This window comes from Festucalex cinctus, chromosome 10 (assembly GCF_051991245.1).
Source record: "Festucalex cinctus isolate MCC-2025b chromosome 10, RoL_Fcin_1.0, whole genome shotgun sequence".
NCBI lineage: Eukaryota > Metazoa > Chordata > Actinopteri > Syngnathiformes > Syngnathidae > Festucalex > Festucalex cinctus.
The window spans coordinates 11,927,900-11,943,813 of record NC_135420.1 but is presented as its reverse complement, the minus strand read 5'-3'; the positions used below and the strand labels follow the sequence as shown (position 1 = coordinate 11,943,813).

Here is a 15,914-nt window from a genome sequence, read left to right as displayed (position 1 = left end):
ACGCGAGGTTCTGCGTTCGAATCTTGGCATATTGTATTCACTTAAAGTGGGAGAACTCATGTTTTTTCTGACTTTTTTTTTGTATTTATTTATTTATTTATTTATTTGTGTTGTTGTTGTGTGTGTGTGTGTGTGTGTTGGGGGGGGGGGGGCTTTCTTAAAATAAAAAAAAATTGTTTAAATGTTTTTGTGTTATTGGGGGGATTCTGTTTTTTAGAATATTTCTTTTCTGTTTTGTTTAAACAATTTCTTTCTGTCACAATATTTATGTTAGACATCGGATCGGGATGGTCGATATTTTGCATTTTATTTAAAATTGGTGATCGGCTGTAATTATTTGCCCGATCAATCAATGACATCATTGATTGATTCTCTGAAATAAGACATTACATGTTATATTCAATGTTTTTAAATATATATATATATATATATATATATATATATATATATATATATATATATATATATATATATATATATATATATAATTCTTATAGCTAATTCCTTCTTTTTAAAGTAAAACAGTAAATAAATAAAAGGGGGGAACATGTGTTTTAAAAAACTAACAAACAAAAAACCCTCAGTTCTATATAATAAAAATGCTAAATTAGCTCGTGATAACAATTGAGAAATGCTGAGATTTTTTTTGTTTTTAACACCCAAAGCTGATGTTTTTTTAGGCTGGTACAAGATAACTCATTCAAAACGAATCATTCCTGTAGCTGAAATTTCTTTTAAATAAGGCATGGGCGGGGAATTTCTTACCTCTATTTATCTTTTGCGTTATCATAGTGACTGCTCCTCACTGGGTAATGTTACATGTAGCTTCTATTAGTTTCTTTCCGCTAATATAAAATACATAATAGCATATTCTATGTAGTGGATATGAAAAGCTGTAGTGTAAATAACTGTTTTAAGAGGAACGCGGGGTTACTTGTTTTATATTTTCTTTTCATGTAAGACCTAAAGACCTTATACACATATTAAAATTTAAATAAAACACCATATGCAGTAGTGACATTTAAGAAAGTTGATACTTTATTAATTTCAGATTCAAATTTAAAGTATTCACACAAACACATTGAGTAAATAGGCAAGAATAACTTCACCATTCAAGAGAGAGAGAAAAAAACAAAACGTTGCATTGCCTTCCCACTCCACTGTTACCTGCAAGGTTACTAGGAAACATCCCATTCATCAAACTTGTGTATGTATAGATAAAGAAGGAATAAGCACACATTGAGTGAACATACTCAAGACTACTTGTGCTGCTTGTAGAAGCATGATGTTGAGTCGTGGGATCTCTGCTGCTGCATCAGCAGAGTTTGGGCTGTAACATGCCCTCTCTGTGTACCCACTAAAGTGGAACTTGATACCCATCTGGGATGAATGCATCCAACTGGAGGTAGAGGTAGATTTTCCTGAGAAGTTTTAAGAGACAAGACACAATGCCTCGTTTCCTGAAGTTCTGAAGTTAGCTGAAAACGTGAGGAGCACACGTGCTTCCCTAAAATAGTCACATTATCATCATCTTCATCAACATTATCATTTCTGTGTTTATAAATCTGCTCTAAAATGTAATCTCTGTGTGCTGGTTTGCGACAGCATAAAAAAAAAGCAAAGTAATAGCGAAAACAAACATACATGATATAATACATAGCCCTAAAAAGCCATATTTCAGAAATATTCTACTCCACGAATCTTAGTAATACATGTTAATTCATACAATTGTCACAGCAGAAGGCATCTTGTTACTTTGTCATCATCATCGACTGCAGCCCACCTTATCCGAGGCAGCGGTGATGTTCCAGAAGCATTCAGACCCATAAAAGTGGTTGTGAATGGTCCATGAAGGGATTGACAGCAGCAATATTTCAAGTTAGGACAGACTAAGTAGGATATTTTTATACACAGCGAGCATGTACATCAAATGAAACTATCCAACCTACACAAAAGTGTAGCATCCAATACAAATTAACAGCACTTAAAAAAAAAAATAAAAAAAATCTTTGCCTTGTTAAGACTTTTTTCCCCCCCAGAATTATTCCATTTTACATAGAAGGGGCGAAGTGTGACAATTTAAGAGCCATTCTTAACATGTGAGATCCACACTTAAAATGCTGTTTGAATCCAAATAGAAAGAAAACTGTAAATATACTCAACCACTTGGAGGGTCCCACTTTCCACTATCTCGCTCTTATTACAACCATCCTTTGCATAAGGCAATGGCAACAAATCACGAGAGAAAGTCCCAATTAGCTGCTATCTGATTGTCTGTGGTCATTAGTGGAGGGCTAAAGTAATCAATATCATGATCGTCTAGGTTTTGTTTTTCCAGCGTGTCAAAGTCATTGAGGTAGAAAGGTGTCAAACAGTGGCTGAAGGGATGTTCAAGAGCGAGGTATACAGTGTCACAAATTAGAATTTCTGCTGATTGTCACCGGCACATACTACAAACAAAACAAACAAAACAAAACAAAACAAAAAAAAACACGGCAACTTCACACTGAGATGCGTTTGTTTGAGAGGGAGAGAGAAAAACAGCAACTGTTTAAATGCAAATATCTCGCAGAGCTGCTCGAACAAACACTGCAGAACCATACAGGAGGGAAGAAGGGACGTGGGGGGTCGGGGCAGGTGCTTGAATGTTGCCCAAAGGGGTAAAAAGGTCAGGGAGGCAAATGCGCGGAGAAAAAAGAAGCAGCAATGTTGATCGTTGAGCTCGAGATTGAGATTGATTGAATTTCATTTTCTACAGCATCCCTCCCCCAAACAGATGCTATTTACTAGAGCGTCTTGATTTGATTGTCAGCTCTTTACAGCATCTCTGACATCTACTACTAAAGACAAAACCAAAAGCATTTCACAAAGTAATATAGTATAGAAGTACGTCTTCTTAATGTAATATACCAAATCTAAAGCTATAGTTTTCACGACATAAGAAAAGCCCAGTCGGTTAATTCATACCGGTAGTTAGTCCCCAATCTAATATGCATGCTTGTTATTAAAACAATTGAGTCATGAATTTAGTAATGCTTTGTATAAATGTTAGCACAGCTTCAGAGTTAAGAAGGCACTATCTGTCCTTGTTACTTCGCCTTCACAGAATCTACTAGAGAAACTGATCCTTAAGCCACTTCCATCATACAATGTCATATATTCATGAGGACTATTTTAAACATTAAAAGACAAGAAGGCAGATATTTAGTCTTCTGACTACGACACTGAACCACAATTGATGTTACAATGAAGCCTGCTGTCAGCTATGTGATGTTGCTAACAATGTAGATTTGTAAAAACTGATACTGCCAAATGTAACAGTACTATCGACTGACATAAGACATAAAATGCTGATCACAATATTTTAACCCATCTTCAGTTTTTGAAAGTACCATACGTAGGTAAGAAAATAGTTTCCATAGGGCTAGTGACCAGATGTCCCAATGTCAACCCTGTCCCAGTGTCCCGTTTTTATTTGTTTGTTTGTTTGCTTTTGTCCAGTCATCAAGCCTATTGTTTAGGCTGCATCACGTGTATGTCAATCACACTATTGTCATAGCAATTCACATGAATAGTCTAGCTACATCAAATTGCTAACAGGCAACAAAAAACTACTTCCTGCTTTTGTGTCTAAAAATCATGGAAAATGTAGCTCTACTAGCCCAATGCTGCGGTCGCGGGTCAAACCAACACAAATAGCTTTTTTTTTTGGCGGCATATTTCCAGTGTTCCGATGCGGGACCGGCACGAGTTAAACGACACAGCGAGCTTCCAATAGGTGCCAGGACCGAGCAAAAAGGTTGGGTGCATTGACATGTTAGCGCTATTAAACTGTAAAGCAAGCTAGCATTTAGCATTAGCAAAAGCAATTACACAACCACCAGTCATCAGACTATTAATTACATTTGTTATAAATAATTCCTGGTGAAGATTTATTATTGTATATTTGATTTTCAGAGAGTGTCACGATTTTTCAATTTGAAAATCTGGTCATGCTATGAATTTGTCACTTTCTTCTTGATTGTGCACCCCAAAACATTGTTTCCATTAAACACATAGAATGCACAGGTGATGGGGCAGGTACAATCACTTATTGACTTTTAGTAGCAGGTGGTAGGCTACCTCATGAAATGGTGACATGTCAAAAGACAATATATGATCTACTATGAAATAAAGGAGAAGCTGTGCTTTATGCTACTCTTGCTCACTCACAATCTGGTTTGGCAATGATGAGACAGCGCCCCCTTGTGGAAAATGGGGCAGGACTTTCTTATTGTGGTCCGATGAAGGAGTATTATGGCAACACTCAAAATGAAAAAAATAGACAAGAACAACCCTTACAAAATTTTAAAGTTACAAGTTGTTCAATTAAAAAAAGCACATATGTAAAAGTAACAGTCTGGAAAAATAGTGTATGTTCCATCCATTTTCTATTGTATTGGTCTACTCACATATAGATGATTAAGAGTCTGCAGTTAATCAGAATTTTTTTCTTCATACTTTGACACTGTTCTCATAAACATATGACCTTATTCTCACATTACAGTATACTTTCCCCCCCTCTTCAGTAGATCCATAATACTCCTATGTCAATTCCATTTTGTCTTTACAAATAGTACAACTGGTGACGTGAGATTATACAATCACATTGTGAGCAGTGCAGAATTCTCTTGGACATGTTTACGTAGCAGCTGGTGGTGGCCCGAGGCAGAAAAGCAAAAGCAAGGCTCTGACCAAAGCAACAGCAGCTGGTAATATTTGTCCCTGAACAGTAAAATGTGACAACTCATACCGTCTCGGTAAAAGAACCTAGAAACAAAGCATGGTTTATGGCGCCCTATCTTCTGTAGGAATGAGTTTTTTTGTGTGATCGGGGTTGACAACCACTGCAGAGGTAACAAAAGTTGAATGAATAATTTTGGAATCTGAGGATGGCATGGTCCTCCAAACAGCAGGATAAGGAGCACTTAGATAAGAAGCACAAAGTCATGCTTACCAAAACACACACAAAAATATATATATGTATCTGACATCTACAACACAAAAACACAACAAGAAAGCGCCAGATATTTGAAGTTCAACTACATCAGGTCCTCTGAGACGCAGCTAGCGCCTCCTGACACCCGATTGTCCAAGTGAGCGTCGTCACGACGACAAGGATTAAGTGGACAAGGCAGGTCCTGTTCATTCCTGAAAGGAAATCAGTTTTCCTTCAGATTTCCCCACAAATACAGGCATGCATCTGACCTGAAGACAAGCACTTCACGAGAAAAACAACTAAAAGATACAAACAAGCTTTTCTGCAGAGATGTTGAAAACATTGCCAACAAGTATGTGGACACCTGCGAGCAAGCCGAGTATGATTCAGGTGAAGTTTGCCGAAGCGCAGCAAAAGCAAAAGCTGATCTTTCTCAGTGAGAATGGCTAAGCTCGATGAACTACCTTCAACACTGGTCTAGTACGGGGGAAAAAAAAGACAAGGCTATCACCTCGTCTGGTCATCTAATATTGATAAAGACTGCTCTGCAACGACTGCTTTGTTAATAAGGTATCTGGTTTTACACACGGGTAGGTGACAATGGTGCACTGCTACAAACCCCGAAGAAACAGCCTATAATGTTAAAGCTTTTCTGATTAAAAATAGAAGATATTTTGTACTCTCTTTTTTTTTTTTTTCTCGATAGAATTCTAAATATATAAATGTTTTCCTGCAGCGATATTATTGATAACGGTTTAAATGATAAAACACTAGAATGAAAGTAAAAATAACAATAAACAACAAGTAAAATAAAAAGAATCGCTCATCTAGAGGATGAAACATTACTGTCAGTCAGTAGCTGTGTTTGTAAGTGTAAACATTGCATTACCCCTTCCTGGTTATTACCTTCTATTTTGGTCTTCCTAAAGATGTACATGTATGTAGAAATAAATAATTCACAGGTTGTACATACGTTTGTGTTTAACATATACTGGCTCTATGTTGGGATATTTTCCTCCAAAAATTGTGGCTATGAAGAACAAAAGAGGTGTTTGGATAATAGAACCTGAGAGTGTATTTCAAGTGATTGCGTTTGTTTGTGTATGTTTTCTCTTTTTGGCGTAGATTATATAGAAAATGAGGTCTTTTTTTTGGCTTTACGTAGCATGGTTTAGAAACAATAGAGGGGAAAGGGCTGAGTGAGGCTTTGTTAAGACACTGGGTTGCTGGAGGTTGAGGTAGGTGTGGTCTGCTGCTGCTGCTGCTGCTGCAGATGATGAGGAGAGACACGGCTGCCCACAGGCTTGCTGGAGAGGGACGCCCCCGATGGGGCTGACCCAGCTGCTGCCTGAGCAAAAAGGACACCTGTAAAACAAAGAGAACAGTAAAATATGAATTAGTATTTGTCATATCATTGTTCTTGTCACATCTTGTTGCCATTTGTTTGCTGCCATTTTGTTCAAATAAATTACTTTGAGTAGTGTAACTTTGAGTCTGTGTTTAATCAAAATAAGTCATTTGCAAACATCTGTTTTTACTTTGGAAAACAATGACCGGTAAGTGGTAAGAGGTAACATAATGTAACACCAATTCCCCCTTTTTTAATCACTATATAAATACAAAGTACGAAATATCCACCAATCACTGGTTAATAAAAAGTAATCAGGGGAAAAAATTGCTTTTGTAATACCCTTTAATGCAAAATTAAAATGTATCCGATTAGTCGATTTTTAGAATCGATCGATTCTAAAAATATTCCATAGTGACAGCACTAGAGTCAAGCATATACTCTAATGCTACACGCCAAATGTGGAAATAAATCTTGCATAAAAACATGAAATTATCCATTATTCAGCTAATAAAAAAACATTCAATTAAAAAAGGACACTTCATTAATCTATTTGCTCCAAAAAAACGTATAAATATGTTCTATTTTGATATTGTGTGCGTCCCAAAGACATATTTATACGTTTTGTATGTTTTTATTTTTCTTTATTTTTTTTTAATGATAAAGTATATGCAGCCTCTCTGATGCAGAGAACGGTTGAAGCAATGGCAGTTATTACAAAAACAACTAGCAGGTGGCAGCAGAGTATAAGAGATCAACCAGGGCCATGTTAAAACAAGCTGATTTTCCCACAGTTCTAAGCAGATTTGTGAATAGTGATGAAACTTAGCTATATTCTAATGCTAATTGGTGCAAAACGGAAACAGATAGAAACATACTTTTTTCCCTGAAGAAAGAAGATATTCTAATCTTTCTTTTGATAGGTTCCACGTTTTTATAGCAATAGAACACAATATTTTGTGGGCCTTGCAAAATCTGTTACAATCCAGAAAAGCAGTAGGGTGCGAAGGGGGATGCTTCAGTGAAAATGGCTGGGAGTGAATGAGTTAACTATTATAACTATTAAACTGTATTAAATCATAGTTCTGCTGTCTACTGTACGTATGTTGTTGTAGTTTACGTGTAACAAGAAGAAAAGCTTGAGCGGAACCGGATGCAGCAAAACTCACCAGTGTACACGACCCCGTTGAGCTCAACTGACATGCTTATGCTGTTTGTGCCATTGGTAGTGAGGTTCACAGCAGAGTCCTGCCTGCCATCTGAAACACCAACAACCCAATCAGGAAGCTGTATTAGCAAAAATCAATGTAACTCACGTCAATGTTAAAATTCAACGTGCAGACAAATAATAAATGGGTTCATACTGCATTTGTGGATCTACACATTTCACGTGTTTGCAAATTGACCATGCAAAATCTGCATCGAAACAGACATCTGCAGACTTGAAAGTAACAGCATGAGGGCTCAAGTGTTTGCGAGCACGGGGAGGGAATCCCCCCACAGACACGCGTGGTTGCATGTTTGCCGGCATTTTTTTTTTTTTTTTAAACGTCTGTACACTAAACAGGTCAACATATAGGTCCACTATCCCACCTACAGGTGTTGTGGTTTGTGGTAACATGTCAAGCATGTGTTCAGACATCAGATACAAACTGAAACCAAGCAAAGGGTATGTGGAAAGCATGTCACAAAATTTGGAGGCAAAACAGAAAAAGAAGAAAACAGCTCAAACAAGAAAATAAAATAAATGCTAATGTGCCCTTTTAAGTGTAAAATAAGACATTCACAAACGTCTAAATTTACTTTGGAAAACAAAGACTGAACCACTAACCAAATCAATTTGTATGTGATATTAAGTGTTTTTTTTTTTTTTTTTTTTTTTTTTTTTTTTTTTTTTTTTTTTTTTAAGGGCTGTTCCATACCACTTTTTTTTTCTTCAGACTGATACCACTATGAGGATTCACTTTTCACCTCTAGTACTTTTGATATATAACATTTTATTTAACACAATGACAAAAAAACATGTGAACAAAGACTTTTCGTTCTGAAGAATATGCGGCAGCCACCACGAGTACTGATACCTTAAAGCTGCTCTATGTAGCAATTTGCCCAATAATATCTTTACAATAGTCTTGTAATTTTGACCATTTATGACTCAAGCATATTCTAATTAACTCATATGGTCTCAAAATGTATAAATATGTTCTATTTTAAATATTACCATGTTCCCAAAGACGAAATTATGTTTTTTTTTGTTTTTTGTTTTTTTAATGCTGGAGCATGCAGAAGGCTTTGATGCAGCCTCTGAACTGAAGAGAATGCTTGAAGCAATGGTAGTTATTACAAAAACGGCCTGGAGGTAGCAGCGGTGTATAAGAGATCAACCAGGGCCATGTTGCAAAAGGATCTTTCCAGACTGTTTTGCACAGATTTCTGAATAATGATGAAACTTAGCTATATTCTAATGCTAATTGCTGCAAAACAGTCAAGTCTTTACTTATATAGAGCTGTCAAACAGCCTTAGCTGTCACAAAGCGCTTTACAGAAACACAGAAAACCAACATAACATAAAACATTAACAGCAACACAATACAATCACAACAAATCAACATTTTTAATTTGATAACTTCATTATCAAAATATGATCTGATGATGCTGTTTTGCAAGTACCTTGTTGGTTGATGCGGATGTTCATCGGTATCTGAGCCGTCATGGCCAGCAAGTTGTGTTGCAGCGCCCTCTGCAGCAGCCGATGGTGTTCCTCTGCCGGCAGGGCCATTTTCTTCTCGGGCGGCTCTCCGGCCTCCAGTTTGTCCCTCAGCTGCTCCAAAGCCGCAACCTGAGCTGCCATCGCCGCCTGGGCCGCCGCCGCCTGCACGGCAGCCACTGAGTGACCTGCCAGGGCTCCCACTGGCATGCGTGGCACACCGACTGCATGGAAAGGCTGTCCGCACTCTTCTTCTGGACAGCAGGGAGGAGAACATGTTTAAAAAAAAAAAAACTGGAAAAGGACCGACCGATGTGCATTTTTTGAGGCCGATGCCGATACCGATTATTGGAAGGAAAAAAGTATGTACGCTACCCTGGGACCTCGGGGATTGTATTTCGTGCCATGTCATGTGGAAATGTGTGTTAAGACAAAAAAAAATAAAAAATCCTTGGATATTTGCATCCTTGAATTTTGAGAAAAGAAAGTCTTCGAATCCTTGAAATATCAACTTTAGAATATAATATAATTTGAAAGGAGAATGACGAAATAAAAACAATAACGCAAAAATAAAAATAGAATAAACTAAAATAATAGCAACTGAAAATACAGTAAGAACAAATACTGACTGTTCCTGTGCATTTTGGCTTCTTGGGGGAAGTGTGGTGCCGTGCATCCCTGATGTACACACTTAAAGTGAGTACAGAAGAAAGTTGCGAAGGAATTCTATCAAAATAAGTTTTTCTCACATTGGGAAGAATTTGTGCCTTTGCGTAGTGTTATCTCATCTGTGGGTATTTGTTCCCACAAGATTTGTGTGTGGATATTCGTTATTTGAAGGAAAAACACTCCCGAAGTTGACACTAACTTCCTGTTAGCATTTGCTAACTTACTGTTAGCGCAAGGCTAGCAATGTTTTAAAAACGAAGCATGTTTTGTATTTAAATATACAGTGGATGCAATTCTTAACGTTGTGTATTTAGTTTTACTGTTAACTGCAACTGCGGTGTCATTAACCAGCTTAAAGGACGGTTAGGGACAACAGAATAACCAGCATAACATACGCAACACACGTGCTAGTTGCTAATGCTACGCAAGCAAATGCTGCATTCAGAGTACTTTCACAGCGTCGGAAACTTGGGGTTTCTTCGATAACGTTTTAAGGGGAAAATAAGCGGCGATTTGGCCCAATTGGCCAATTGTTTTGGCTGATATTTGAAAGCCAATAATCGGCCGAATATAATCACTATCTTTCGTTCTCATTTCCAAACATTAACACCATTTGTGTTGTGCTCACCTTTTTTGATCTTCTGGATGGGGGTGAGCGAGGCCCCATTGGTGCCTACAGTCAAACCCATAGCGGGCGTGCAGAGCTTTGGCGAAGACAGCATGGTGGGAGTCCCGTTGGGCGAGTAGGTGAAGAGGGAGCCGCCGAAGCTCTGTCGTCTGCCTTCCCGTCGGTTGCTGTCGATGGCGGCCTGGAGTTCGTTGGGGTTGCTCAAACCCCTCTTGTCACATTCATACGGGTACAGGTACTTCATGTATCTGATGGGAACCACAAATCCATTTGAAAGGAATAAGGAGATGCTTTGGAATGTGCTACAATAGAAGGCATCTGTGGTGAAGCATAGTGTGAATGGAAAATTATGTTTTGTGTGTGATTTATATTTCACCAATAAGCCTGTGCAACAGTTGGGCTGACATTCAAATGAGCTACAACCTTAAAATTTCAATCAACTGATAAGTCAAATGAAAAATGATCTCTGATTTGAATCACAAGTGTAGTTTCAGTTCCTCATTCTATCCGTACTAACAGGTCAAGAGTGGTCATCAACAGTGTTAATTTCGTGATGGAAATTATGACATTTTTCGTCGACAAAATTATCACTGGTCATCAGTGCAGCTTCTACTCACAGAAGAAAAAAAATATCAGTTTTCCAAAGCACATGTCCTCATTGGGTTGCAGGTGAGCAAGAGTTGTGGCTAACATAGGTAACATTAGTGTTAGTGGTCACACCCTCATCCACTTGAAAGGCACACGCATGTGTTTCCCTGCTATATCGCGGTTCACCGTTTCCACAATCTTGAGGTGTTTTTTTTGTTTGTGCTCTTTTGCCCATGCACCTTTCAGCTGTTTAGCAAACACCGGGAGACCAGTAACACAATTTCCAAACATCACACGCAACCCCACTAGGCACATGCACGTAACAGACGCAATTCGTGCCTTATTTTCTCTATAAATTATGCTTGGTATTTTTTTGTTTTGTTTTGTTCATATATATGTTTAAAAAGGGTGTTTGAATAAGCTCAAATGTGTTATCAAATAAATGTGTAGATTTCTACTTATTGCAGATGGATGTGGAACATATCCCCCAGATTCAACGGAGTAGGAGTATCCAGAAATAAAACACACGCAAGTGAAGAACATGCAAACTTCACACTCCAAAAGTCAGAACTAACGATATGGCCCGATAGTGGAAGAAAATTATATCACTTATATCGGTCTGATTCTGCTAAAGTAGACCGATAGTGAAAGCTGCCTCAACTACACCAATGTTGGTCTGGTGACTGTCACTGCCTCCGCTGCATGACATACTTTAGGAGGTAATATGGTGCCGTTGTTCCATTGCGCTCAATTTCAGAAATAATAGCCACTTGTCAACACAGCTTTAGCCTTCCCAGAGCAGTTTACACAGTTGTGCGTGTACAACCAGCTCAAGTTTCCTGGATTCTAAAAACAATACAGGGATTCTTCGAGTTAAGGCGGACTCGACCTAAGGCGTTTCGACTTTACAACGGCTATGCCCGGTCCACTATTTTGGCCCCGTCCGCCATTTTGGCTCCTGGTCCGCCATTTAGCCCGTAGTGTTTTCCCTTCATCCGCTATTTAGCCCTTAGTAGTGCTAGCGCGTGTGCCCTTTTATTTTCCCACATCAGTCTCCCCCTTCTTTTCAATCCACCTCTAAGCAGTAATGTTTAGTAAAGTATTTTGATGTAAATATTGACTTGATGGGGAAATTCGACTTAAGTCGAAATTCTGTTTACATCGCTAGCGTAGGAGCGTAACTGACATAACTCGAGGACTCCCTGTATTTATTGAAAATATTGAAACTTGAGGTAAAAAATTTCACAAGCGCACGGCTGTGCCTTTTACTTTTAAACTGTAATTTTACCTTTGTTGATGGATACTACAACCGTGTGGATTTAACACTGAAGTAGAGCACAAATTGACGAGTTCGAGCAACTTTTCACCTTACTTTCAACATTCTGGATGAGATGGCACGACTGGTGAGTTTGGCAGGCGCTGTAAGTGGCGGAGACAACAAACAAAACAGTGGCAGCCGAGCCAAGCTAAGGCTAAGCTAATGGCTAATAGTGAGGATAGCTGGTTGATAAAATGGATGCATAACAAATGCTATGAAACCGCACTGTGTGGTACTGTATACAAATGACCACAACTCATTGAAGTGCTGCTATGGTAAGTGATATTTTTAATTGTATATTTATTATGATCCTTGAAAATGTCTTCACATGAAAATGGCCAGTAGTACTAAAATTTGTTTATTTAAAATATATGTGTAAAGTGCATTGTTGGAATGTCACTGCTTAGTAAATCATAAATTTGTGAGTGATTTATTTTTTGAAGCATTAATAATAAATATAAACTTGGGCATGCTAACCACTAGGCCGTGCTTGCTAAAATCCCTTACTTTCAATTGTTCACATTGTGATGCCATAAAGTGGTTGTACGTGTGATTACTGACTGTGTGCGAAGGGTGAAGGCCGCACTGGTGATTGAGGTAGGCAGATTGAGTCCCTTGGTGATCTCCCTCCACAGTTTTTTGTTGATGACCTCCACTAGGCCCCCCTTCTCCGTCACCAGCCTGTAGAGCATGTAGAGATCCAGGACCTGCTTGGCCATGATGGGAATACGATTCACGGGGGTTCCTGGAACGAGACCTCTTCTGTCAGCATGCTTATCTTGCGTTTGACTAAATTATCAAACACATTTCATGGTACTGCTATCCATCAAAATATCAATTAATCCGACTGATTGCGCTCAGTGATGACCTGCAGAGGGCGCACTCAGCTTCTCAGATCAGGCTCAGTAGACCCACCCAGTATGCTTGTGACTCACAACTTGTAGATTTTTGTGTTATTGTAAAAACATACATCATTTATCTTCTATCTTTAGTTGTTGGCTCCTGATCTATATCAGCCATTAATCACCAACCTGTCACACTAACCAAGTGCCTGGTATTTATGAAGTGACATTGATGCACACTGAACCCTTGAGCATTTCTGATGCCAAACTGGTAAAACACAATAGTTTGCACATTTTTGTTGCTTTTTTTGTTGTTGCTTGGATGTTGGGTTAGTGTGTGTATGTACACGTGTGTGCAGGAAGTGAAGGTAAACCAATCCCTTCCTCCAGGGCTTCGATACAATGTATGCCTTTATTGCAAGCGCATCCTGGGAACGAGGCTATATGACGACCATTAAGCAAACATCTCTGAATTGAATAAAGACCCCACCCAGCCGAGGGAAAGATGAGCACACGGCTCTGGGTCGACCCTACATGATGGATCACTCACTCCGCAATCTCACTATAAACAGAGGGAGTGGAGTGTGAGTCTGACAATACATGCTGCATATAATGTCAACAGATCGTGTGTTGTTGTTACAGTATGTGTCAAGAAGCCAACATTACCAATAAATTGGCATTCTTGCAAAAGTGGTAAAATTGCATGACAAATTAGAGCTATGCAATATAACGACACAACAATACATCATAACTTCATTAACTACATACTCCTTTGATATGGTACCCCTAACGTTCAGACTGAGACATTACTGTCATGGCGTCAGAAGAATAAGCTGTCAATCTTATGCTCACCTTCTGAAACAGTTAATTTGTGAGCACTTTTACGGGATAAATGGTAGACATACTTGAATGTTACTTGAAGCACTGCGTTGTCTTTATATTTTATTTGGCCACTGGATATTTGTGTCTTTTTTTTTTTTTTTCCCCAACCCAATTTTATTGTGTGGTCTATATGAAATATGTAGGTTATAAATGAACAGAAAAAAATATAGCAGAAAAATGCCATTAATTTCATGTAATTTTAAGGGAAATTGCAATTATTATTATAATTATACAATTAAGATTATTAGGATATATTGTCACCGTCCTGTGAAAAACACTTATGTCCATTTTTTTTATTTATTTTTACATCCCATAAAAATAAAAATGTAAAAAATGTCAATTTTTTAATTTTTACATTCCATAAATGTAAAAATGTAAAAAAAAAATGGACATTAAGTGTTTTTCACAAGACAGTTACAATATATCCCAATTTAATTGTATAATAATAATAATAATAATAATAATAATAATAATAATTCCCATTAAAATTACATTAAATTAATGGAATTTTTCTGCTATATTTTTTTCTGTTTATTTATAAACTGCACATTTCATATAGACCACAAAATAAAATGTAGAAATGTAAAAAAAAAATGACAAAAATGGACATTAAGTGTTTTTCACAGGACAGCGACGATATAAGTACATAATATTATCTGATATAAATGTTTGTCCATATTGCACACCTCTACTACAGATTACACTTAACCTTTTATCCATCCATTTTCTGAACCCCTTGTTCCTCACAAGGATCGCGGGGGGTGCTGGAGCCTATCTCAGCTGGCTCTGGGCAGTAGGCGGGGGACACCCTGGACTGGTTGCCAGCCAATCACACAGAGACGAACAACCATCCACATTCACAAGCACACCTAGGGACAATTCGGAGCGCCCAAATAACCTGCCATGCATGTCTTTGAAATGTGGGAGGAGACCGGAGTACCCGGAGAAGACCCACACAGGCACGGGGAGAACATGCAAACTCCACCCAGGAAGTACGGAGCCTGGACTCGAACTCGACTCCTCAGTACTGGGAGGCAGACGTGATAACCAGTCAGTCACCGTGCCGCCCCTTAACCTTTTAGCAATAAATAAATAAATAAATAAATAAATAAATACATAAATAAATAACAAGTATTATTATATCAACTTGATCCATTCACACCATTGCATTTTGCAAATTGATCCAACAACCAATTTTCTGTGCATAACAAAATCATAATTGTGTGAAAAACACGACAGAAGACCTTTACAAAATCATGTGACTTTTTGAAATTATTTTGATTATTACATATAAATTTTGTGCATGTAATTTGTATATTTAATATTTTATAGTTTTATCTAATTATGTTTGTATTTTTCCATTATTATATATGTGTGGGACATTCAATTTATTTTGAGCGTTTCTTGCCAAGTTGCAATGTTGCTTACCTCTTTTCTGCATGAAGCTGAAGAGGTCATCCAAAAACTCTTTCCTCTTTGGGTCTCCATCCAATTCATATAGCTGTGGAGAAGAAAAGGAGTTGCAACAGGGGTTATTGACAAAATACTGGTACCACAAAAAAGAGAACTATTACCCAAAACAAAAAGACTGAACACAAAAGAACATGGTTGCAGTATCATAATTATTGGTGTCAACATCTGTTTAAAATAATAATAATAATAATAATAATAATAATAACTTGAGCTCAAATATGAAAAACACCCTCATCTGCATTGTGGTCATGCAAAGAGGAAACTGATTTGGGCTAGTCAGGCTTGATGAAAACCTCATGCAGGTCCAGCTGCTGATGGGCTCGAGTGGCAGAAAGTTCAGTGAAAGTTTGCAGTAAAAATGAGGGACCCACTCAGGGGAGTACAAGGACCCTATTGAGCTTATAGCTGTTTTTGCGGTCCATACCATTAATATCCCACCAACATGGAGTGAGGTGACTTGAGCGTTGGCTTGACCCTCACA

The 15,914-nt window shown here is 38.0% G+C and overlaps 1 protein-coding gene across 2 annotated transcripts in view; it reads right to left on the bottom strand.

Annotated features, from left to right (window-relative positions):
- Positions 1–1,015: 1,015 nt before the first annotated feature.
- Positions 1,016–15,914, bottom strand: part of arid3a (AT-rich interactive domain 3A) — a 57,823-nt gene continuing 42,924 nt past the window's right edge. Inside the window, exons 4-9 of one of the 2 annotated variants that reach the window (XM_077534125.1) lie at positions 15,389–15,461; positions 12,798–12,981; positions 10,331–10,578; positions 8,997–9,287; positions 7,496–7,585; positions 1,016–6,343 (exon numbers count right to left, since the gene is read on the bottom strand). In XM_077534125.1, the coding sequence (XP_077390251.1) occupies positions 6,189–6,343; positions 7,496–7,585; positions 8,997–9,287; positions 10,331–10,578; positions 12,798–12,981; positions 15,389–15,461 (1,041 nt within the window). In that variant the 3' untranslated portion in view covers positions 1,016–6,188. The remainder of the gene's footprint in view (positions 6,344–7,495; positions 7,586–8,996; positions 9,288–10,330; positions 10,579–12,797; positions 12,982–15,388; positions 15,462–15,914) is intronic. The other variant, XM_077534126.1, reaches the window with a different exon arrangement.